The following is a 22,845-nucleotide window of genomic DNA, read 5'->3' as shown; positions in this document are numbered from 1 at the left end:
TCATTCCAGTCGACTGCCATCGATGAGCTATATCGCTATGTGAAATGATCCGCCTTGGGAACACATTTTGACGGACCGACATGTGGACATATCCACCCGTAAGTTGACAAGTATCCTGATAGAGTGGTCTACTACGCAACGGCTTATTCCAATGTTACTTGATAGTACGAAATGTGCTGACACGTTCACCCATGCAAAAACCGGCCGGTACCGGCCTGTCCCTGCTGGCCAGCTCCCCAGGCATCTCCCGAAACGCAGACATTCCGCTCCCCAAACTGCCCCAGACTATGCAGATGTGCTGAGTCCAGGGTATTACCTGGGCACGCATCGTTGAGCTGCACCCATTGCACCGCGCGCTGCAGGACAGAAGCGCTAGGTTCAACAAAACTTGGCACGAACACTGTGGGCCCCCGACCCCACGGCCCAGCAGTGCCTCGACCAACCCACCGACAACTCTGCGGCGCCATAACTTCGCACCCAGAAACCCAATTTGTGCAGGCTTATTTACGACACCCTACGGAATTTTGCCAACCTGCCTTAACCTTGTCCCATATCGCACAGGCGCATACCTGTGGTGCCCAGACGCAATCAGGATACATAGCGGCATGATCCAGGTTGAATGCGGGCGGGAGAGTCACAGCAGGTTGGGCCTCCTGGGCCATGTCACCCTGGCTACTTGGACGCTGACGAGAGACACGAGGAACATCTTGATGCACGCCTTGCTACCCCTGCTACCCCTTCTACTCATCGGACAGGCGCATACCTATGGTAACAACGGCCAGTTGTGTTTCTGGCAGTAGGAACTGGTAGGTTTGCAGTTGGGTCCGTGCCAACGATGTTGTGCTGATACGGGCATACGGATGGACACGTCTTCGCAGTCTCGCTCGTTTGCAAATTGGGGTGAGAGCTCACTGCTCGGGACTTCTGCACAGTCACTTGCCGCCTCCACCATCCAGCCCGCCCACCACCACATCCAAATGAAGGAGCTGATGAGACATGTACCAAGCCACCGCAGCCGCCGCTTGTAGTTCACTATTCGGTGCAGCCATTAACAGTCACGTGCCAATGTATGGGTCCACCCTCATGCCTGTATAAATGCGGATGCTACATGGACACATGGAAATCTCAATTTTAACGGCCACCTATCTAGTCCAGCATTCATGTGTCTCAAGTGTACCACGCAGCCTCCAGAGCCACCGTCACAGTGCTATGAGCACCCCGCACCCACAAATTTAAGACCAGGTCACCCTTATGCATGCAGAAGCTGTACCATCAGCGGCACGGCGGCCGCTTTGCCATCAAACTTTGCATATCCAGGAAATCACACGAGGTGCCACTACCTGCGCGTTCAGGCCTAAGAGCCTGTACCGCGACGTGATGCTGCCACTGTTCACCACCAGCTCCACCGCATTGAACAGAGGAGCCGTGAACAGGGGCAGTATCACGTCACGGTATAGGCTCTTGGGCCCGAACGCAGAGGTAACCGCCACTGCATCCACCAGGGCGATGCGTTGTTGTGCTTGCGGCGACAGCCGGCTCACCTTCAGCTGGGCGCGCTGCTGGGCCTGCATGGCGGCGGTCGCGGCAGCATGGGCCTGCTCAGCCGCCTCGCGCTGCTTGCTGGCGGCGTCGACCACGGCAGCCTGCACGGCAGCCATCCACCGCGACCGCAGGCACAGGTGCAGGTTCTGGGCGGGGAGGAGGAGGCGGCGCCCCGGCCCGAAGAGTGAGCACCTGCATACACTTCTTTCTCTCCAAACCGCTCAGCCCAGAGCGCGCGCGGACACATGGAGCTGGGGCAGAGCTGGTGGCCACGTACCCCTAGGATGCAACTAGCGGGGAACGAGCATGGTGACACACAATGCGCAATGCATCATCATGCACTGGATATTCCACCACGATCCCAGCTACGGCCGCCGGCTGGAACCTGCTGTCAGGTGTGCAATGGTGCTGGTAGGCAAGACGCGCAACCTCCTTGCCGACAAACACGAGGGGAGAGGCGCGCTGCACACAAAAACACACAAGCTATAGCTAACCCAATCCTCCTGAGCATCCTAAACCGCACACCCCCGTGACTCACCGGCAGCCACTACCCCGCGCAGGTGACGGCCCCAGCCAGTGACCCGCCGGCACCGCCACAGGTAGCCTCGGCGACCTAGACATCGGGGGCCGTGACGCCTGCTGCGCTGCCGCCAACGGTGCGGCGCCTGTGGCGCCATCGGCGCAGGCCCTCGTCCCTCGCCACAATGGCTTGGGATGGGAGCGGCAGCACGGGCTCGGGTTGCAGACACGTCGGAGCAGTCCGAGCGATCCGAACAGTCGGTGCTGCCGTGTGCCAGGTGCCCCAGCTGTTCTCATCAGCCGCGGCGGGCGCCCGAGCTGGGTCCATGGCTTGCGAGGGCTGCGACGGGGCACCTGGCACACGGCAGCACCGACCGGTCAGATCGCTCGGACCGCTCCGACCTGTCTGCAACTGAGCCCATGCTGCCGCTCCCATCCCAAGCTGTTGTGGCGAGGGACGAGGGCCTGCGCCGCTGGCGCCACAGGCGCCGCACCGCTGGCGGCAGCGCAGCTGGCGTCAAGGCCCCTGATGTCCAGGCCGCTGGTGGCAGCACAGCAGGCATCACGGCCGCCGATGTCCAGGCCGCTGGTGGCAAGTAATGGTTCCAAAGCCACATGCACACATATGCACGCGTGCACGCACATGCATGCGCTGGCACATACACATACACATACACACAGGCTGCCGCAGAGGCGGCGTCACCATGGCAGTTGAGCATGCCGGTTTAGCATGTGGGTCAAACAGCCGCGATGCTGAGTGTGGTATGATGGCTGACGCATCGCGGGAGACTGCTGCTGCGCGCACGGGTCCAAGGTCCCCGCAGTAGCAGCCGGCTACTGGCAACTGCGTACCCTAGGCCGCGGCAGGGGAGCATCACGCCGCACCAGCTCCACCCACCGGGGTTGGTTGCGCTCCAACCATCACAGGGCACAGGCACCCATGCGCCGCAGCAGCAGCCGCACGTCACCACCATCGCACGAGCCAGCCCAGGGAGCGCGGCGAGGGGAGGGGTGGGGGAGCGGGGGTGGCAGAGCGCATGTCAAGCGGCGGCGGCGCCACACGCACAAGCAAGCTTGTCGGAGGAAGGGGAAGCTCGCACAGTCGCACCCTCGCTTTTGAAGCCACGCAGCCACAGCGCACGCACACCCAGCCACACCTACACGCGCGCGCGATCAAGCACTCACCGTTGCTGGCATTTACCAGGGGAAGCGCAACGCCGCCGCGGAGGCCGCTGCCGCAGTCGCGGTCGCGGCAGTAGGCCAGGCGCATGAATACAGAGAGTGGCAGTCTAGTCTAGTGGTAGTGGCAGTCTAGTCTAGTGGTAGAGGCAGGCTAGTCTAGTGCTTCATTACAGGCACCGGTAAGTCGGGGAGCACCTTTTATGGGGAGCCGGCGAAGGCCGCCGTGCCGAGAACCCCCGGGTCGGGGCGGACCTGCATTCCGGAACCGAAGCTGGACACAGGAGGCAAGGCGCCAAGTTCTGTTCACAGTAGCTATCGCGCGACATTATGCGGGCTCACACGCTCTGTGTGCACTGCCGCCCAGCTAGCCTGCCTGCCATAGCAGTATAGTGCGTTTCGCAGTAGCACTGGTTTTTTTTTGCTGCAGACCCATCCCGCGCAGCTACGAAAATTCTTTTCTGTTATGCAATCTGAGGATATTAATGCCTATTACAACTCAGACGGTTCAAGGCGAACGAGCGGACAGGGCATTCGTTGGTTGTTCTGCAAGATGTTCATGATCTCTCATATTGTTAGCTTATGGAGCGGCATGGCCTGATGAGTCTGCTTATGGAGCAGCTTTATAGGGGGCGACCCCCGGGCACTTCCTCTATTGCATTGGGTTCGGTTTAGTTTGGGCTGGTATCCCCTCCCCCCCCCCCCACACACACACTAGCGGACCACCATGCGATCCATGGGGCGTGCCCCTAAGGGAGTCAAGTGACATGGGACGCAATGTATAGTGTGATAAAGCCGAGCACGAGAGCAGGCGTGTGCAGGTAGTTGTGGCCCTTAGTGGCATAGAGCTGAGGTGGAAGCGTGTGGAAGGAGGCTGGTGTAGGAATGGCGACTGAAGTCTGAGTATGATCTGAGTGCCAGAGTCATAGCAAACGTTGGACCAAAGGTACTGCGGATGCTGGCGTGCGCAAAACCTCCCCGACCGGTGACCGGGTTGGCGGGGTCGGGGGTCGCCTCATCGGGGAAAGGGAGTCAGGGGAAATGGGATCCAATGGACGCAAAATCGCTCGTTTTCGCCCGCACAGCTTCTAAATACTTACGTATTCATGTAATGTTAATAACTGGGCCAACGCCCTATCAAATTGTGAGGGCGCGCGCGGACTTCCCCGCAGCTCGGCCCCGCACCCTCGCCATCTGCCAACCCCCCCCCAGCACCAAAACCCGTCATATCGTCCCCCACCGCGCGATACAGACTCCACTGTAAGTAATTTGGACCTGGGTGCTGGTCAAGGCTGTACGATGGACGTCGGACAGTTGGACGTCGCGAAGTAAGTTCAAGTTCGCCCTTGCGGCGAAACCGTTCAGCCTTACACGTTCTGCAATTATAATGATAAAAGAGTCTCAGTTTCATAGGTCTCACGTTTTGGGGCTGCCAGCACGGCAGTATTAAGGACAGGTGCTCGCGCTCGCATTTCACACACCTACGGGCCTCCTGACACATACATAAGTGCTTAGAATGAAGCATTCTACGTATCTGATAACTAACTTGGACCAGCGCCAGCCTGTGCGATGAAATTGGCCTAGTAAGTGTCTTCCTTGAGGCATTGGACTCCATTCTATGCGTTAGAGTGCGCGAAATATTGTTTGGCTTCATTTACTTTCGCGATCGAGGTTCCCTGACTCGAGTCGGGTATCGGATCTCAGTCGCTGGGGCCTCTTCTACCTTGTGTACAGTACTTTCGTGTAATGGATGGCATACATAATGGCTGTGTTCAGTCGGCGGGGGCCGGGAACGTGTGGGGAGGGTTGGATCGTGTTGGAGCGCCAGGGCAAGCAACTTTGTAAGTGCGGCCTCAAAGCGTTGAGCCCAGCAGGTGCTATCCCTTGAGGATATTTGGCATTGGCTTTGCCTAGACCTCAGCTTGGCTTTCGTCGGCTTTGGCCTCCTGGCCCGGGGCGGTGCACTTTAGTGCCCGTTTTCATGTGTTCATTGTTTTCAAGAGTTTCTGCATTCGATAAATAGCCCGTCGAAGGCTGTACTGGTAGCCGTAACAAGCAAAAAAGACAACAACCCTAATGTAAGGTTCTTGCCGAGGACTAAGGCTGTCGCCCCCCTTTGGGGGGCGAGCCAACGTATGGGTGCGCCGCGCCCCCTGCGGGGGCCGGGGCACGCCAACACACACACAAGCACGCACGTACGATTTGCAAGCACGTAGGAATGGTGTTCGTGCCCACCCCGATAAACCACTTACTTGGCCCAGCTGCCGCATTGTGCTTATATTCATAGCGCATGCTCCCCCCGGGACTACCACCCCTTGTTCCTCCAACCTCTGCACCCGCGCACGCCCAGGCACGCCGGGCTGGATGCCACGCACCCTGCCTCCGGCAGCGTGTGCGCATACGACATGTCAGGAAGAGCCCTGGTCCCCTGTAAGCCACATGAATGGTACCCAACAGGGACCACAGTCTGGACGTCTGGATTACGGCACGGGTACAGCCAAGAGTACTGAGGATGTACAGCATATGTTAGTATGTGCTGCAGCAGACATACGCTGGCGCCGTACGATGCAATTGAGCTTCCACTGCCACTGTACTGCGACAACATTAGGTGCAGGTCAATCATTGCGCCTTCAACTGAGACCCCAGACCAGGTGGGTAGCATGCCAGAGCCCCTCGCGTCCAGCGGCCAGCAGTGCAGCGGCATCTGCATATGCTTCCACCGGGGGTGACCTGACGTGGACGCAAGCGTGACAGTGCTGGCGCGGAGCTTGCAGGGGCGCTCTGTGATGCCGACTGAGTTCGTTGGTGGCTTGGTGCACGTGTCTTCAGATTGCTGCGAGCCGAGATGAGCGGCGACGCGGATGGGCGGACGTGGCCGCGTGGGGGAAGTGCGTGCGGAGCATGCCAGCCTCAACTTTCAGAACCCTTACGTTACTTACCCATCATAGTTTATAGATTGAAGCGCAATGCTAAGTAGAGGAGGTCGGCGAGGCGTCTGCTTGCTTGCGCAAGCCCTGTCCCACGATGCAGGGTGCGTGTCGCCGTGAGCATTGCTCGATAATGCCTTTTTATGATTCTTAGGACTTGAAATACGCATTCAGGAGAGGATGGGGCGTGCTGGCGAGCGACAACTTGCCGAAAGGTTTTCGGTCATGGCCAGGGAGCCACCTCGCGGACGCAGCGCCAGTCACAACGGCAGTAGGCACATGGAGTATGTACGGACAGGCGGCATTCTTTGCGTCTAAAGGTGGGGCCAGTTTGCCGCGCCGTGTTCCTTGGGGCCCAGACTGGCCGCCAAACTTGCTCCTGGTCGTGCACACGCACCGACGCAGGCGGCAAGCAAGGCGGCAAAGGTGCTAAGGAAGCAGTCCAGGCACCACAAGAGGTGCAGGAATGGGACATTGAACCCTTTGTCACGTGAGCGGAGCGCCAGAATCGAACGCGTGGTTCGTGTGTGTGGGGGTGATGGTGGAGGGGCAAGGGCTTGCCGGAGCTGATCACAGTGCGCTCTGTCAGGCCCCGCCCTTGCCTCTCCCGTTCCATCGACGCCTTCACGATCTTCATTGCTACCTCATCTTTCCCGCACCCGTCCCTCGCTCTTCTCCCCTGCTCCTCGCACCTCGCAGCCAGATGGGTGAGGCTCTGGACCACCTGCGGCGCAAGCTGGCGGGCATTCGCACCGGCCGCGCCTCGCCCGGTCTGCTGGAGGCGGTCAGCGTGGAGGCGCGCAGCAGCGGCAGCAGCCACGGCCCGCACGTGCCGCTGAGGGTGCTGGGCACAGTGGTGGCACGGGGCCCGCAGCTGCTTGTGGTGGAGCTGTACGACAAGGAGGTGAGGGGGAGGGGGTAGAGAGGGGCGTGTGTGTGGGGGGGGTGGGGGGGTGTTGTGTTGTGATTGGTATATGCGTTTATGTGTACTTGTGTGGAATGATGGAGTTTAGCTGTTCCGACCGCAACCATGCTACAAGCGAGATGCCGCCCTGCACCGTTGCCGCCCTGCAGCTCCTGACCACCTCCTAGCCACCCGCTGCCGTGCGCGACCGCCCCCTCCTCCCCTTGTGCCCCTCACTCCACAGGACGACAAGGCAGTGGCCAAGGCAATTCAGAACTCGCCCCTCAAGCTGCAGGTGGAGTGGGCTGTATGTGGGGTGGGGGTGGGGCGGTGGACAGGAGGTTGTGCATTGATGGGAAGATTGGGCGATTGGTGGCAGGCGGAGCTGGCACGATCGGACAAGGCATGGGCGCAATGTGAGTGATGGGTTGTTCCTCCCCTGCATGTCCCTCGCTCCATCACTCGCGCCATCACTCACATTGCGGGCATGCAGGGGCACCCGGCGTTTCAAGGGAAGGGGTCTTACACAATGCCAATGCCCCCCCCCATGCTGGCATAGGCTCGCGCCGAGAACGGGGAGGTGCTGGTGCCCGTGCCCAGGTGCGGGGGTGAGGCACATGGGCGGGGCGTGGGGGCTGGGGCGGTAGGACTGGATGCGGTAATGGGGCAGGCATGCTGGGATGGTAAATCACTCCCGGCTCGTTGCAAATGCTGCTAATGCTCTACCATGTCATATTGCGTCCTTGCAGGCCCTCCACCCACGTTTGGTACTCCACCTCCCCTCTGCACCCACAGGCTGAGCCTGGAGATGGTCAAGGGGTTTGTCAAGCTGGCGGCTCAGGAGGCGGAGGCGGCGCGCAAGGCGGTGCGGGCGGTGCGGCACCGGGCGCTGGAGCAGGCAAAGTGAGGCCGGGGGCTGGGGGTTAACGTTGAACCAATCCCGTAAGGAAACAGTCGCGCGGCAAGGAGAACTGCAGCTGCAAAAGCGAGCGCGGCGGGGCCTAGGGGGCGGGTCGTGGTGGGGTTGGTTGTCCGAGGCGGTGTGTGGGGTTTGAGTGCTCCTGGGTGATGTGCTGGGGCGGCGGACGGACGGTTTGAGGGCGTGCAGGGTGGGCTGGTCTGGGGAGCGCCATGGGGTGGAGCACAGCTGCATTGCGAGGTCGTGGCGGTGGTGCGGCGGCCCCCCTATCACCAGCCCGGGGGCAGGGGCCGCCAGCAGAGGGCACGGGGATCTGATCGGCGGCACAAGGCGCGAATGGTATCACACTGAGATGGATGGCGCGGAGTTCGGGCGATCAGGCACGACCACACAGTTCCATGACTGCACACCAGCCGGTCCCCTCTCCCCAACCCAGGTTGTGCAACACGGGCGGGCCCGCGGGCGAGTTGAAGCGCATGGAGCAGCAGGTGGGATGGAGTGGGGTAGGGTAGGGTAGCGGAGTGGGGTCGCGGTGAGGGGGTGGCGGGGTGGTCGGGCGGGTAGGCGGCGAGGTGGATCGGCGGGGCGGAGGGGAGTGACGTGCTGGGGACCAGCTGAGCGGGGGACCACGTGCACGATGCTAACCCGCGTACAAACTCTTGGGGCTCAACATGGACTCTCTCGTCCTTCCAGGATACCACCCCGCTCCCATCCTCCTCCCTTCGTGCCCACTCCAACCCCACGCCCCCAGGTCCAGGCCCTGACGGACAAGCACATCCGGGAAGTCGACGGCCTGCTGCGGGCCAAGGAGCGCGACCTGCAGGAGCACCACTGAGACCTGGAGGCAGGAGGAGGAGCAGAAGCAGGAGGAGGGTGGAGCACGAGGAGCAGCCGCGATGGACGTGTGAGCGAGGAGCGTGGTGGTGGCCTGAGGTGTGAGGGTGGCGCATGTCAAAACGGGCCAGGGCGTGGGTCGTGGTGGGGCCGAATCCTCTGACATCTTTATCACACTTGGCTGCATAGATGCATCCATCGTGCGTGGTTACAGCGCCTGCTTGTGCGGTGCTGTAAAGTGGTATTGAGAGAGGCGAATGCAACGGCAACAGGTGGGACTGCCGGAAACAAATTGTGGTCCTCACGCTGACGGTTCCTGTTGTGGGCGCAACATAGGAACATATTGGTCCTCGTTCGTTTTCAGGGATTTGTTTCCGGGGGTGGCTCCCGCGGAGTGCGGCCCCCATGTGCCTTTGGACTCAACCAACTGATGACTAAACAATGACAAATGAGAAAGGTTTCGAAGTCATGCCGATGCCGCGTGGCGTCTCTAACACGTACACTATTAATATGGTCAATCTAAATTCTCTCAACTCTAGTTGTCATGAAGTGTGGCTGCCGAGCAGTTGGTGGCATTTCACTTCGGGTCCTTTCTGGCACAAGCCCCTGAGGGCTAGCGTACGGTGGAGTGGGGACGACCTCGTCACCCGCCCCCACCCCCGGCCCGGGGGCGCAACCGCGCAAGAGCACGTACGGCATTAGAAGGCGCTTCAACTGCGCATGGGCGTATGGCACCGTTATTGTGCTTGGCTGTGCAAGAAGGTAATTGCTGGCGGGTGCTGCGGCGTCATTTGCATTGTATGGTTACAGAGCTCAACTGCCGAACTAGGCATGCACGCCCCAGCACGCAGTTGACGGGTTGACTGGTTGAGTTACCCAGATGAGGTTTGCAAGGCTGGCCTACCCGCTTCCGCGCGCCCTGTCCAATACTCCAACCGTGCGTGTCCGTGCCTCCTCCTCATCCCACTCCATTGCCACTAGTACTCCTGAGCCGCCATGCCCCCTCGCAAGTCAGCCCGCTTCACCTGGAAAGTAGTACCGTACCATACGGGGGCCGCAGCAGGGCTGCTGCTTACTGGATGCACACAGTGACACAGGCCACGGGTGTGCGGCGGCCTTATTCTTCCACTCTTTCATTACCATAAAGCTAGACCATCCGATCCTGCCTACTCTGCCTACTTGCGTCAAACCACAACGGCAGTCTGTGGGATTCTGCAGCACAGCATAGCTCCACGGTTTGAGGCGCAGCTGGCTTCACGACACCCAGGGCCGGGCCTCACGCGGACACCTGCTCCCCTGCTGCGGCCGGTGCGGGCGGGGGCGGCGGCGCCAGCTTGGTCAGCTCGGCCTGGGCGTCCTTGTTGTGCGGCTCCAGCGCCAACACAGCCTGCAGGACCCAGGCCACACGGGCGCAGTTGGAGCACACACACGTGAGGTGGTGAGATGGAACCGGGCATACGAGTGCAGCTGTTGGATCAGGTATCAAGACAGCCCCGCACTGCCCCACTGCTCAGCCGCAGCTGCTCGGCCTGCACGCCCCACGCCGCACACCTGAAGGTCCTCCACCGCCCCCTCTCGCCGCCCCAGCGCCACACGGCACGACGCCCGCCGCAACAGGGCCTTGACGTTGCGCGGCTCGTCCTCCAAAACCTGGGGAGTGGCAGATGTTGGGAGGTAAGCAAGGAGTGGAGGCGCATGGGCGAGAAAGATGGCTCGTTTCTCGTCAGCTGCATGTGCCTTGTTCTTCCAACAGCTCAGTCCTGAATGTGCACGCTAAGCCCCTTCCACAACTTGACCCATACACAAACGCCGACCCCATTTGCACACCCCACCCACGCACGCACCCACCTTGCTGCAGTCTGCCTCCGCCTCGTCATGTCTCCCCAGTCGCAGCAGCGCCAGTGCCCGGTTGTTGGCGGCGGCCGTCATGCCCGGGTCCAGACCCAGGGCCGCGCTGTAGCGCTCTACGGCCCCCGACCAGTCCCCCCGCTTCACCGCTGCATTGCCCGCCTCCTTCTCCGCCTCAGCAGGCGTCAGCTCCCGCACAGTGGCCGCCGGCACCGCCGCCGCCGCCGCTGCCTGCCCCTGCTTCCGCTGCTGCTGCTGCATCTGCGCCATGAAGTCAGCCGCCCGGTCGCCCTGCTGCATGCGGCGCGCCGCCTGCGCCGCCGCCGCCGCCACCCAGGCCGCTGTGCTGGTGACCTCGGGCAGGCCCAGGTCCAGGCGCACGAAGGCGTCGTCGTTGTCGAACAGCCGGGCCAGGAACACGTCGCCGTTCACCTTGGGGGGAGGGCAGGGCCGGGCAGCGCAAGGTGAGAGACTGGGCAGGAGGAGCGCCGCGACTGATAGGTGGATGACGAGCGGAAGGGAGGTTGGGGTTCAGGGAATGCGACGTGTCGGCCAAGGACTTGATGCCACGTTACATCGGCCGCCCGCCCAGCCACTGGCGGAACTACCCAATTGCAGCCTCCCGCACCTTCGCACCTGCCCCTGATGCATTTGGTCAGTCACAAGCATGGCTCTGACGCCCGCCCCTCCCCGCGGCCCCGCACCTGCATGGGCTTGCCGCAACAGTCTGCTATGTTGCTAGCCCTCATGTTCAGTGGCAGCTCCTTGACCTGTGCCTGGTCGTCACAGTACATGTTGACGCCCACGAAGCCGCTGTCCCGGTTGTTCACCAGCAGCGGGATGGTCTCTACCTGCAGCCGCGGAGGTGCAGGGTAGGGCAGGTAGGCGAGCAGGACAATGCGGGCAAGCGGCGGGGTGCTCGTGTTCGCAAGGGCATACCCTGGGCGCTCACTGGCGCTCATCCGTCCACATGCCTGCCGCCCTCCCGACCACGGTGTCTGGTTCCAAACCTGGATCTCCCTGCAAACCCTTGCTCCCGCACCACTCTATGCCGCGCCACGCCAGCACTAGCGCCACGCACCATCTGCATGTCCAGCGCCGCCGCCAACATCTGCTCACTCAGCTTGGCGGCGGACTCCGCGCCCACCTGGGCAATGAGTTGCTGAACAGCAGGACGAGCAGCGGCGCGTGGAGTATTAAAGTCCGGTGCAAGTATGCAGTGCAGGGCTGTCCCCGCGCCCCCTGTGCCCGGCTTGGTGCCACAGCTGGTGGCGTCGCCGCCCAGGCACGCACCTGCTTCTGTGCCTCCCGCTGCGCCGCCGTCTTTGTCCCCCCAGCCGCCTTGAAGTGGTCCTTCAGGCAGTCCAACAGGCACTCCACCTCGCGGCCCTCGGGCACATCTATCTCTCGCTCCTGGATTTGCTCGTGACTGCGGGCGCAGTGACAGCCGGCAGGGGCGAGGGAGGTGAGCTGTCGCGAGCGGCTGTTGAGCGGTAGCACCAAAAGCGGTCGGCGAGGAGCGTGCCTGAGTGCACGGACCCGGTTGCTGCATGATTGGTTCCCTGCCCAAATGACTCACACGTCTGCGGGGATGTACACGTATTTCACTCGCTTTGCCTGTGCCGGGACCTTCACCGTCATGGCGCGCACAAAATAGCTCCTAAAGCTACACACGCTATGTAGTTGGGTAATTTGCTGATAAAATGTTTTTCTTTTCTGTTGCAGCACAATCACAATGAATGCGCGGGGGGTTGACTGATTCACTGATTGACGCTGGCGACAGCACCGTGTAATATTCTCTTCTGTTACGTAATGTATTTACAAGTGAAATGTATCGGCAGGTCCTGGCCATCAAGGGCGGCCCGCCGATCTGGCGCGGATGCTTCTAGCACTGCCGGGTTCCCACCTCCAGGTTCCAGGCCTCACACGCCTTGCACGCAGGCGCAGCAATGCACTTCTGCAATTCACACCCGCCACAAAAGCTGCAATGAACTGAACAGGTTGCCATATAACCTGTGCCTATAACCACAAACACGACTTGACATGCAGTGTAGGGTAATGGGCTGAGGAGGGTAACATCTCGAGGCACCAAAAGGGCAGGGCCGAAACCGTTTCACCACCCCACGCGCATTAGCGCACATGTCCCCGAGGCCTCGGCCATCATCTGCCATCATACGCATGCCGTACTCGTTCAGCTGGCAAAGCCACAACCAGGGGCCCCTGGCCACAACGCTCTGGCCCACAGTCTCCTGTACCTCCAATCGCCTCCGCTCTAAGACATCAGTTTCCCGCAACTCCTCTCCCTCCCCTCAGCCCTGCTCCCCGCCTGTTCCGCCTATTGCGGCTCCATGAGGAGTTGCGTCTGGTGCTGCGGGAAGGCCCAGCGGCAGGTGGGACAGGTGGCGCTCTGGCCGCCCAGCCAGGGCTCGGCGCAGCCAGTGCTGAAGGCGTGGCCGCAGGGCAGTGTGGTGATGCTGCTGCCGCCCTCCACGTAGCGCTCCAGACACACGCCGCACTGCTGGCTGGTGTCAGTCCGCCGGGCGGTGCGCTGTAAATCAGGGCGCGGATGTGGTGTTGCAAGCCTGTATGTTAGGGCTGACAAGGTATGTGTGAAGGTCGCAGCTATGCAGCCCCTATGCGGCAACCCTGCATGCAGCCACGGGCCGCCCAAGGGTCCAACTCACCGTGGGCAGTGCCCGCACCACCTCGGGCCGCACCACGCGCTTCACACGGCCCTCGTCCAGCGCCACCAGCGCCTCATAGCCGTCACCGCCATTACCCGCCGTGCCGCTGGGATAACGGCCACTAGCGTTGTGGGGCCGCAAGCCCATACCGCCACTGGCGCCGTCTGCAGCCGACAGGCCGTGCGGCAGCAGCACTGGCTCCAGGCCTAGTAGGCCCATCTCCAGACCGCCTAGGCCACCCAACATGTCCCTCAGTGCACCCAGCGGCATCAGGGGCATGTGGAACAGCCCGCCCATACCCATGCCGCCCACACCGCCTGCACTGAAGGGCCAGTCGTCCTCGCCGCCGCTGATGCCGCCGCCCCGATTGCGGCCTAGCCGCGGGTGGCGGCCGGTGGAGGCGCTGCGCCGCTGAGGCCACCGCCCGCCCGCGCCCAGTTCGTCCCGCTCCCTGGCTGCAGCCCCTGGCGCCTGGCGCAGCAGCTCCGGAGGTGGCACCTGCCAGCCGTCCTCATCCACCACCACCCGCGGCCGGGAACTGGGCGGCGCCGCATGGTGTGTGCCGCCTCCCAAGTCGCCTGTTGGCCAGCCGCCAGCAGTGTCGCCTGCATGGCTGCTAGGTCGCTGCCGGCCCTGCAGCGTGCAGTCAGACATGTCACTGGCACACGGAGCGCTAGACTGACCGACACCTGGCCGGTCGACATCCGCACACGCGGTCTGCCACCTGGTAGTTGTGAACGTCACCATCAGGCAGCAGCACCAGCAGCACCACAGCTTACCACACTGGCGGACCTCCTCAGCAGCACCCGGGGCACCAGCAGCCCACCCAGGCCTGCACCCGCCGCCTCCAGCTCGGCCACCAGCTGCTGCAGCGCGTCGGCCCCCGCCAGCGCACTCAGCAGTGAGCCTTCACGCCTCAGTCGCATGTGCTGACTCAGCAGACCCTCGGCCACTGGCGCCGCTGCTGCTGCCATTGCAGCGGCTGGCACCGGGGCCGCGAACCTGTCGTGGGTGTCTGTGGTTGCGGACAGTGACCTTCCCTGGCCGGGTCCCCGGTGGGCCTGTGCATCCAGTGGAGGCAAGTGCAGGCCATCCAGGATGCTGCCACCACCCGCCCAGCCCGTGCCGCCTCCAAAGCTCCTCGCGCCACTAGAGCGCTCGCGAAAACCACGGAATCGCCGGCCACTTCTGCTCCCTTCGCCTTCGCCTTCTCCTCTAGCCGACGCGCCTGATGTGGAGCAGGGCTGTCGCCGCATGGGGCTGACCCGTCCACCGTCACCGTTATCCTGGTGGCGGATCTGGGGGCTTCGGGCGTGTTGGTGGTCCTCGTGTTGGGACGCTGCGGCAGCATTGGGTAGCGGGGCGTGGTGCGGTGTGCCGGGGCCCAGTCCCGAGCAAGAGGTCCTGTCCCGAAGTGGGGCCGCCGGTGGGGGGCCGCGTGCCCGTAGCGCATACGGATCTGCCAGCTCCATGGGCGCTACCGCCGACACCAGGCTGTCGAAGGGCATTGACGCCAGCTCACGCATGGAGATGGAGCGGGCGCCCCCGTCTACAGGCATGGGCCGGGGTTGCACCCTGAACCAACTGCTAAGTCGACACACATGTCCTGGATTGCTGTCTACATAGCCCACGTGCTGGTATGCGTCATGCCGTCATGCGAATTTGCATTACCTGGGCGGGTGTAAAGCGACATTGGCCTCAAGCGTTGTGGATGTTGGATGCTCAAACACTCTTCACCGGTAGTCACGCCTAGTGGGTTTGCAGGTCGGTTATGTCGTTCCTCTTTGAAGGCGAAGCACTGCGGGCTCGCGCGCAGCAACTATCAAAGGTTTTGGCGTCACTTTGGTGCAGGAGGCTTCCAGAATTTTGTTTACTCTTGTGTTGGAATTCGTCGGCACACATTATGAAGTCTAAGTACGCAGTTGGAGTTAGTGTGGGGTTGGCATTATTTGTGGAACTGGGCATAGGCACTCTCGCCGCTTGCGTGTCCGACTTGGCCCATGCCGACTCGGCTCTGCGGCCGACCAGCAGCGAGCCATTAGATGTGAACAATATAAGTATGCACTTAACCACATTCATATTACACTCGCCAACCGCGCACACTACCGCTCCTCAGCTTGTCAGTGTTGTGTGCTGCAAGCAAAGAACTGTTAGCGCAAGTTGCACTTCCGTCTGCGATACGGGATGGATAAGGTCGTAATTGGCATAGATGGCGGGACCGAAAGCTTGCGCGCGGGTGTCTTCGACAAGACGGGTGCGGGCACAGTGACCGCTGACGTATGCAGCGTGCTTGCGTGCCGTATGGCACTTCATGCCCGTCGCCAAACCAGGCACAACAACCCGCATCCGCGTGCATTACTGCACCTGCACGCGTGTGCACATAATCACCGCCCTGCTCATGACCTGCAGGCCGCATGCTGGGCAGCCACGCCCACCCCTACGAAACGCAGTATCCTCATCCTGGATGGGCTGAGCAGGTGTGCTGCTACGTAGGATAGGCGGCATGATGCAGCCGGGCAACCATACCAACTGTGATAGCGCTTGCCCTGTTCCCGCTTGATGGCGAACACTGTGCCGCTGTGCAACACAATCACGGAACCAACCCCCGCCCCCTACAGCGGCCTGAAGACTGGTGGACGGCTGTGGGGGCTGCGGTGCGCGGCGCGGTGGCGGCTGCGGAGGTGACTCCGGACCAGGTGGCGGCGCTGTGCCTGGACACCACGTGCTGCACAGTAGTGGCACTGGATGCTGGTGAGGGGCGTGAGGGGGCATGCATACTGGTACACGTCACCGACATGCGTGCCGGGCTTCCACCATGCGGTGCCGTGCTAACAAAAGCGATCTCCTAAGCGTCTGTCCTCGCACCGGTATCTCTGCCCTGTACGCACGCAGACGGCGCTCCACTGCGTCCGGCGCTGTTGTGGATGGACATGCGCTCCGCGGCTCAGGCCAGGGCGGTGGCGGGTGTGACTGGGGGCGACCCGGCCCTGGTGGTGAACCAGGGCGGCGCCGGCCCGGTGTCGGCGGAGTGGATGCTGCCCAAGTCGCTGTGGCTGGCGCAGTGCGAGCCAGCCACCTGGGCCCGCGCCGCAACCATATGCGAGTACCAGGCGCGTGCTCATGTGGTGCTGGGGGAGAGGTGGGGGTGCTGCTCAGCCGGGTCTGTACACAGCCGCTGTCGGCCGTGGGCAATGCTCTTCGATGTCTCCACCTGGTCCCTGCCCTCCCATTCCCCCCCCACCCCCGTCAACCCCCCTCGTGCACACAGGACTACCTGAACCTGCGGCTGACGGGTCGGCTGTGCGCCTGCACCAACAACATGGCGGTGCGCTGGCACTGCGACACACAGCGGGGTGAGCGGGGTGGGGGGTTGATAGGGTGCGGGGGTGAGGGCGGCGTCGTGCCCCAACTGCGCTGCCAGTGCCTGTTGAGCTCGTGCCCGTCCCCTGCCAAGCACTTCCCTTACCTTGGCTAGAGTTTCCATCACACAACCATCTCGCGCCTGCCCCCAGGCCGGCCGCTGAGCCTGATGGCTAAGTTGGGCATTCCCGAGCTGGCGGGCAAGTGGCCGCAGGAGGAAGTGGCGCCGGGGGGCCGGGTGGGGTCGCTGACGGAGGCGGCGGCGCAGCACCTTGGGCTGGCGGCGGGCACGCCAGTGGCTCAGGGCGGCGCGGACGCCTTCATCGGCATGATCGGACTGGGCGTGGTGGCGCCGGGGCAGATGGCGCTACTCACAGGTAGGAGGAGGTGAGGGCTACGACGGATTGGGACGGTGTGGGGTTGTAAATACCAGCCCAAACTAAATCAAAACCAACGAAAACGAGCGGAGCACAGGCAGAGGTGTTAGTTGCAAGCGATAATACTTATGGGATGTGGGCCGAGGCGTCGTGGAGCAGCAGGGCGAGCGGCGCCGGCGATAAATGCCGCCGCCCGGGCTCGGTGGCGCGCACAACAGCACAGGACAGGCACGCGGAAGCAACAAGCAAAACCCACGACTTACCTGGCGACCAGAAAAGCAGCCCCGACGCCATGAAGGGAGCGTCGGGCCCGGAGCGCGACATGTGGGAAAGGGGAAAGGCAAAAGTCGAAAGGGCAGGGCACAGTGAAAGGGCCGAGGCGCGTCGGCAGTAGGATAAAGAAGGGATAACAAAGACAAGACTACACACAAGCCCAGGCGGCGAAAGAGGCAGAGTGGGCGTGAGGCAGGGGTTAAGACCTAGGGGCGGAACCGGTTGGGGTGTAGGTTTGGGACATACAGTATCGCTAGAGGGTGTGCAGGCATGAGGCATGTAGATCAGGCCCGGGGGTGGTGTTGTGAGCGCAGACCTTTTAAATTGACGAGGCCATTCATTGCCGGGTGTGCAGAGTCCTAGCCCTGAAGCCGCCACCCGCCCTGCCTCTCCCTCCCCTGTGTCCAGGCTCCTCCCACCTGCAGCTGGGAGTGGTGGGGTCTGAGCTGCACGGCCGGGGCTTCTTCGGCACGTACCGGGACGCTGTGCTGCCCGGCTGCAGCGTCATAGAGGGCGGCCAGACCTCCACCGGCTCAGTGGTCCACTGGTTCAAGTGGGTGGGACGCAGAGGGGGTGGGCACCGGGGCAGTGGGTTGGGTATGCGGGTGGCAGTGCCAGCGTGTTCGAAACCGTCCAGCCAACGGCCGCTGTCACGTCCCCCACGTCACTCAGACGGCAAAGCCCACTCCGTGCGCACCCTGAGGCCCTGTCGTGCCTTCCTCACTTTCACCCTCAGGCGCACGCTGTGTCCACCCGGGCTGAGCTATGCGGAGCTGGACGGGGAGGCGGCTGCGGTGCCGCCGGGCTGTGAGGGGCTGACGGCACTGGACCACTTCCAGGTGCTTGTGTGCGTGCGTGTGTGTGTGCGCGTGCGTGTGGGTGTGCGTGCGTGCGTGCGTGTGCGAGTGTGTGTTAAAAAAACAAAACGAAAGCCCGCCCAGACGACGCCGGAGTTACTTACCGATACCTACCAATTTACCGAGCGTCGCGTGGCTGCCGTGACCCAGGTAGTCAGACTTATCCGCGATAAGCTTGGAACCCCACGGGCGACCAGTCGGCCTGACCCCGCGATGCACCTGTATGCGTCCATGCTCCGCACCCTGGGCGCGCTAAACAACGTTTACCCAGCACGCCTAATTCCCAGATTCCCGCCCGCTGGTCGTAGTCGAGCTCACCTACGGTGATAGAGAAGTTGCAGGCACAGGGCGGCAGCGGGCACATGTCACAAGCAGGGAAAATGGTGACAGCGATGTGCAGGGCGGCGTGCAGGGCGGCGTGCAGCAGCAAGCTAGGAATTCCCGGCCACTAGGAAATGCTGGAAAAGAGGATGAGGCTGTGGTCGCAGAGCAACATGAAGAGGCGTTGGCTGCATGGGGCCGATTGGCGGGCGTCGGTTGTGGGGCACTGGTATGTAGCGAACCCCGGAATCGCTGTGTGTGTGTTTTTTTGGGCTGAGCCCCCCGAGCGAAGCGATCCAGGGGGGGGCGAAGCCCCCCAGGATTGCCCCTGTCCGTGCCTGCCTGCCTGCCTGCGTGCCTGCCTGCGTCGACAAAAAGTGCCAAACTGGCGCAAACCGCGAGTGCCACGTATTATTAATTGCTATTCCCTATTGTAGAAAAATAGGCGGCAGGGAAAACTCGGCCGGAGCGAGAAGCGACCTCGTGAGTCCATGGACATCTTGACTTTCTTAGTCCGCGAGTATAGCTCTCGGCCCCTAAATATCTTACATCCATGTATCAAAACATGTCGACGACAAGCGTCTTGGGGCAAGAATGTCGAAATTGTTTGCAACAGCCAAACCATGCGTCCCCGAGCCTTAAATGTGTCGCGGCCCGGGATCCCGCGCCCGAGCCCGGCTAGCCGTTTGCGGTGCTTGAGTGGGATGTGGGTGAGGTGCATTTGGGATATCATGGACCGTGAAGTGGCGTGGGTAAGGTGGCGTGGCGTGGCGGGGACAGGGCATGTCGGTGCCTCGGCACGGCGTTGGCATAGTGGCCAGTCCCGCTGGATGGGCTTGCAAGGGTGCTGTTCATGTCGCCGGTGCCCATCGTCACATCCCTTGCGCTTCATGGGGCTCAGCCCATTTTCCAGCTGTACAAAGCTGACACCCCTTGTTTGTGTGTGTGTGTGTGTGTGTGTGTGCGTGTGTGTGTAAGAAGCATGCACCTATCCCTGATACATGCCACCTAGCACTGACACGTGCAATGTGTACCGAGTACGCCACGGCCCAATCACCCCCAACACCTCTTTCCTTCCAACCCGCATGCACACGCAGGGCAACCGCACGCCGCACACGGACCCGCTGTCCCGCGGCGCACTGGCAGGACTCACACTCAAGCACGGGCGGGGCCACGTGTTCCGAGCTCTGCTGGAGAGCGTTGCGGCAGGTGTGTGGTGCTGCAGAGGGGGGGAGGGGCGAGGGGCTGGTCGGGGAGTGCATCACTGCGGCCGCCCCTCCTCCCGGCATTGCTGCCCGTCCCTCCCCCAGGCACTGCGGTCATCCTGCGCGCCATGTCCGCCTCCGGCTACCTGCTGCCCTCCGCCATCACACTGGCTGGCGGCGCGGCCCGGTCCGAGCTGTGGCTGCAGATCCATGCCGACATGAGCGGAGTGCCGCTGAGGCTCACACGGTGAGCGCCTGTGGGCGGCTGTGTGCGTGTGCGCGCCTGCGTTCGTGGGAGCGCCTGTGTGCGAGGGGCTGTGTGTGTACGTACGGGCTGGGTGGCGTGCATCGGCTTGAGCCAGTGTTGATCTAATGCGTTGAGGTTCGCCATCGCCATACTAACGCTCATGATTACCGCTGCACCCCGATGTCACCTGCATCGCCTGTTCTCTCCTGCCTGCCTGCCTGCCTGCCTGCCTGCCTGCCTGCCTGCCTGCCTGCCTGCCAGCCTACCCCGGCCTCACACCATCACCTCGCCTGCCTGCCTGCCTGCCTCACAGCGAGTGCGAGGCGCCCATGTTGGGGTGCGCCATCCTGGCGGCGGTGGCGGCGGGCTGGTACGCAGACGTGCCGGGGGCGGTGCAGCACATGGTGCACGTGGAGCGGCAGGTGGAGCCGGACCCGGCCGCAGTGGCCGCATACGCAGTCCCACTGGCCCGGTACGCGGCGCTGTACCCGGCCCTGGCGCCCCTGTTCCATGGGGACCACGACCACGACCTGCCCGCGGGGCAGCAAGGGCAGAAGGCGCAGGCGGGAGCCAACGGCGGCTCGTCCGGACCGCACCTGGCGGCTGTCTCGGCTGAGCGGTCGGGCAGTGGCGGGGTGGTGAGTGCGGAGGGCGTGTCGTTGGAGCTGGGCGGCGGCAAGGAGGCGGCGGCGGAGGCGGCGGCTGGGCCCAGGCCTGCAGGTGAGCCTGCAGGCGGCGGCGGCGGAGGTGCGGCAGCAGGGGCCGCAGCGGGTGGCGTCATCCTGGCTCCCAGCATTCTGGCTGCCGACTTCGCCAACCTAGCGGCTGCGGCTGCGGCGGCTGAGGCTGCTGGTGCGGGCTGGCTGCACGTGGACGCGTTTGACGGCTCCTGGTCCGCCTGCCGCAACTTCACTGTGGGGCCGCCGGTGGTGGCGGCACTGGCCCGCGCCACCCGCCTGCCGCTGGACGTGCACCTGGCCGTGATGGTGGGTGGTGCAGGGGGATAGGGTAAAGGGTGGGGGTAGGGGCGGGGGTGCCAGCTGGTTCGCCTGTTCATCATCGCCATTGCTCAACTAGTATGCAGGGGTCCCCCACGAGTATTGTATGCAACTGCGATTCGGCTTGCTGTGCCCTGTGCTTACCGCTTACCTCTCTAATTGCTTCTGCGAATGGTGCAACCAACCCCGTGCCTGCCCAACGTCGCCGCCCACCCACACGCAGCATCCGGGCCGCTACATCGACTCGCTGGTCAAGGCGGGGGCGGCAGGCATCACCGTGCACTGGTGCGTGCCGGGGGCCGGCCTGCTCGTGGGGGGGGGGGGGGGCTTGGAATTGGGTGTGGAAGGGCAGCTAGTGCGTGAGTACCGCTCAGCTCGACTTGGGTTCTAACTGGTCGTGGTGCGCCGCTGATGCGGTGTGAAGCTGGTCAGCCACTGGACCTACCTACCCACCCATCTGCCTACCCGCCTTCCCGCCTATCTCCCACCTGCAGGGAGATTGCGCCCGAGGCTGAGGTGGCCGTGCTGCTGGGCTGGATCCGCGGGGCGGGGCTGAGGGCGGGCGTGGCTCTGGCGCCCGACACACCTCTGCCGGTGGGTGTCAGGGAGTGTGCAATGGAGATGAGCACCACGAGGGAGGGCTGGGCACTGCTTCCTTTGCCCATCCGTCACATACCCGCTGGCATTAGACAACATTGCCGCGCGTACGTTCATGTCCCTACCTCCCTGATCCTCGGCCGTCCTCCCCCCCGTCCTCCACGCCCGTCCTCCCGCCAGGACTCCCTGGTGTCGCTGGCGGCCCGGGGCGGTGTGGACGTGGTGCTGCTGCTGGCGGTGGCTCCGGGCTGGGGCGGCCAGGCCTTCAGGCCGGCGGTGCTGGACAAGGTGCGGCAGCTGCGGCAGGCGGCTGGGCCGGAACTGCGCATCCAGGTGAGTGGAGACCTGGGGGGGGGGGGATGGCTGGTGGGGTGGCACTGGTGGGGTGGAGGGGGAGCAGGCAGCGGTCTGTTGATAGGGGCTCAGCGTCGTCGCACAGGCCACTCGCATTGGGGCAGCAATCAATGCTGTGGACACTGCGTTCCGCCCGATGCCAGGGCTGGAGGTGTATTTCCTCCGCATGTGCCTACTAACGCGCGCCCTCACGGACGTCCAGGTTGACGGCGGCGTCAATGCGGCCACTGCGGCTGAGGCCGTGGCGGCGGGGGCGGACGTGTTGGTGGCGGGCAGCTTCCTGTTCGGACACAGCAAGGTGCGATGGGATGGGTCATAGCATGGGGCGCGTGGGTGTGGGAGGGCAATGGAGTGGCTAGTGGGATGGGAAGGAGCGGAACGGGGCTGAAGGTGCGGTCCAAACGCCAAGCTATTTTGTCAGAGCTCCGTCCTCTGCGTCAACCAACTAAACACCCACTGCCCTCTGGACCTCGCACTCATGCATACACACATGCGCAGGGTCTGGCGGCGGGTATGGATGAGCTGCGCGCGGCGGTGGCGTCTGGGCTGGCGGCGGCGGCGCAGAAAAAGGCATAGGCGCGGGAGCAAGTGAGGGCGTGCACTGCAGGGGAGGTGCATCGGTGCACTGAGCAGCACGGGGAAGCAAGCGTTGGGAGGAAAACGGCGGGCGCGGACACGGCGGGTGCGGACACGCCAGGGGGCAGGGGCAGGATGGCTGGTGGAGGATGGCGGGTCGGGAGGGCAGCACAAGGGAGGCGTGTGGTGGCTTGGCGTGCGCTGGACCGCAAGAGTCCAGCGTGCGCCAATCTAAGCACAAAGACTGCATTGGAGGCGCATTCCGCCTGTAATGGATTTCAGCGCATGTTGTTGCTGTGTAAGCTGGCCCGCAGTATTCAACGG

At 63.1% G+C, this 22,845-nt stretch overlaps 5 protein-coding genes across 7 annotated transcripts; 2 read left to right on the top strand and 3 right to left on the bottom strand.

Annotated features, from left to right (window-relative positions):
* Positions 1-23: 23 nt before the first annotated feature.
* CHLRE_12g545602v5 (uncharacterized protein) lies at positions 24-3,805 on the bottom strand. The gene is made up of 3 exons (XM_043068865.1): positions 3,247-3,805; positions 2,318-2,415; positions 24-1,688 (listed from the first exon to the last, which is right to left on the bottom strand). The coding sequence occupies exons 1-3, from the start codon at positions 3,329-3,331 to the stop codon at positions 1,299-1,301; spliced, it is 573 nt and encodes a 190-aa protein (XP_042919249.1). The 5' UTR covers positions 3,332-3,805; the 3' UTR covers positions 24-1,298.
* Positions 3,806-4,652: 847 nt separating this feature from the next.
* Positions 4,653-9,618, top strand: CHLRE_12g545177v5 (uncharacterized protein). The gene is made up of 10 exons (XM_043068854.1): positions 4,653-5,363; positions 6,189-6,271; positions 6,342-6,487; positions 6,573-6,657; positions 6,867-7,071; positions 7,316-7,366; positions 7,631-7,671; positions 7,867-7,974; positions 8,427-8,478; positions 8,742-9,618. The coding sequence occupies exons 2-10, from the start codon at positions 6,207-6,209 to the stop codon at positions 8,823-8,825; spliced, it is 837 nt and encodes a 278-aa protein (XP_042919248.1). The 5' UTR covers positions 4,653-5,363; positions 6,189-6,206; the 3' UTR covers positions 8,826-9,618.
* A 1-nt stretch (position 9,619) lies between these two features.
* On the bottom strand, positions 9,620-12,432 carry CHLRE_12g544752v5 (uncharacterized protein). Its single transcript, XM_001702976.2, has 7 exons — positions 12,252-12,432; positions 11,966-12,101; positions 11,754-11,834; positions 11,377-11,523; positions 10,673-11,104; positions 10,376-10,474; positions 9,620-10,211 (listed from the first exon to the last, which is right to left on the bottom strand). Exons 1-7 carry the CDS (start codon positions 12,311-12,313, stop codon positions 10,101-10,103), a joined length of 1,068 nt encoding a protein of 355 aa, XP_001703028.2. The 5' UTR covers positions 12,314-12,432; the 3' UTR covers positions 9,620-10,100.
* Positions 12,433-12,478: 46 nt separating this feature from the next.
* CHLRE_12g544327v5 (uncharacterized protein) lies at positions 12,479-15,281 on the bottom strand. Of its 3 annotated transcripts, none has more exons than XM_043068835.1 (4): positions 15,028-15,281; positions 14,136-14,905; positions 13,357-13,989; positions 12,479-13,220 (listed from the first exon to the last, which is right to left on the bottom strand). In XM_043068835.1, exons 2-4 carry the CDS (start codon positions 14,880-14,882, stop codon positions 13,008-13,010), a joined length of 1,593 nt encoding a protein of 530 aa, XP_042919247.1. In that variant the 5' UTR covers positions 14,883-14,905; positions 15,028-15,281; the 3' UTR covers positions 12,479-13,007. The 3 variants fall into 3 exon arrangements, with proteins under 3 accessions (XP_042919247.1, XP_042919246.1, XP_042919245.1); XM_043068836.1 differs by having other exon boundaries at positions 14,136-14,695; XM_043068834.1 differs by having other exon boundaries at positions 12,749-13,220.
* A 151-nt stretch (positions 15,282-15,432) lies between these two features.
* On the top strand, positions 15,433-22,805 carry CHLRE_12g543902v5 (uncharacterized protein). The gene is made up of 16 exons (XM_043068817.1): positions 15,433-15,610; positions 15,766-15,833; positions 15,975-16,107; positions 16,249-16,466; positions 16,625-16,709; positions 16,869-17,093; positions 17,775-17,919; positions 18,103-18,205; positions 19,642-19,753; positions 19,855-19,996; positions 20,310-20,982; positions 21,218-21,279; positions 21,489-21,588; positions 21,772-21,924; positions 22,148-22,243; positions 22,444-22,805. Exons 1-16 carry the CDS (start codon positions 15,541-15,543, stop codon positions 22,519-22,521), a joined length of 2,463 nt encoding a protein of 820 aa, XP_042919244.1. The 5' UTR covers positions 15,433-15,540; the 3' UTR covers positions 22,522-22,805.
* Positions 22,806-22,845: the final 40 nt, after the last annotated feature.

This window comes from Chlamydomonas reinhardtii, chromosome 12 (genome assembly GCF_000002595.2).
Source record: "Chlamydomonas reinhardtii strain CC-503 cw92 mt+ chromosome 12, whole genome shotgun sequence".
In the NCBI taxonomy this organism is placed as follows: domain Eukaryota; kingdom Viridiplantae; phylum Chlorophyta; class Chlorophyceae; order Chlamydomonadales; family Chlamydomonadaceae; genus Chlamydomonas; species Chlamydomonas reinhardtii.
This window is presented reverse-complemented; position numbering and strand designations above follow the sequence as displayed.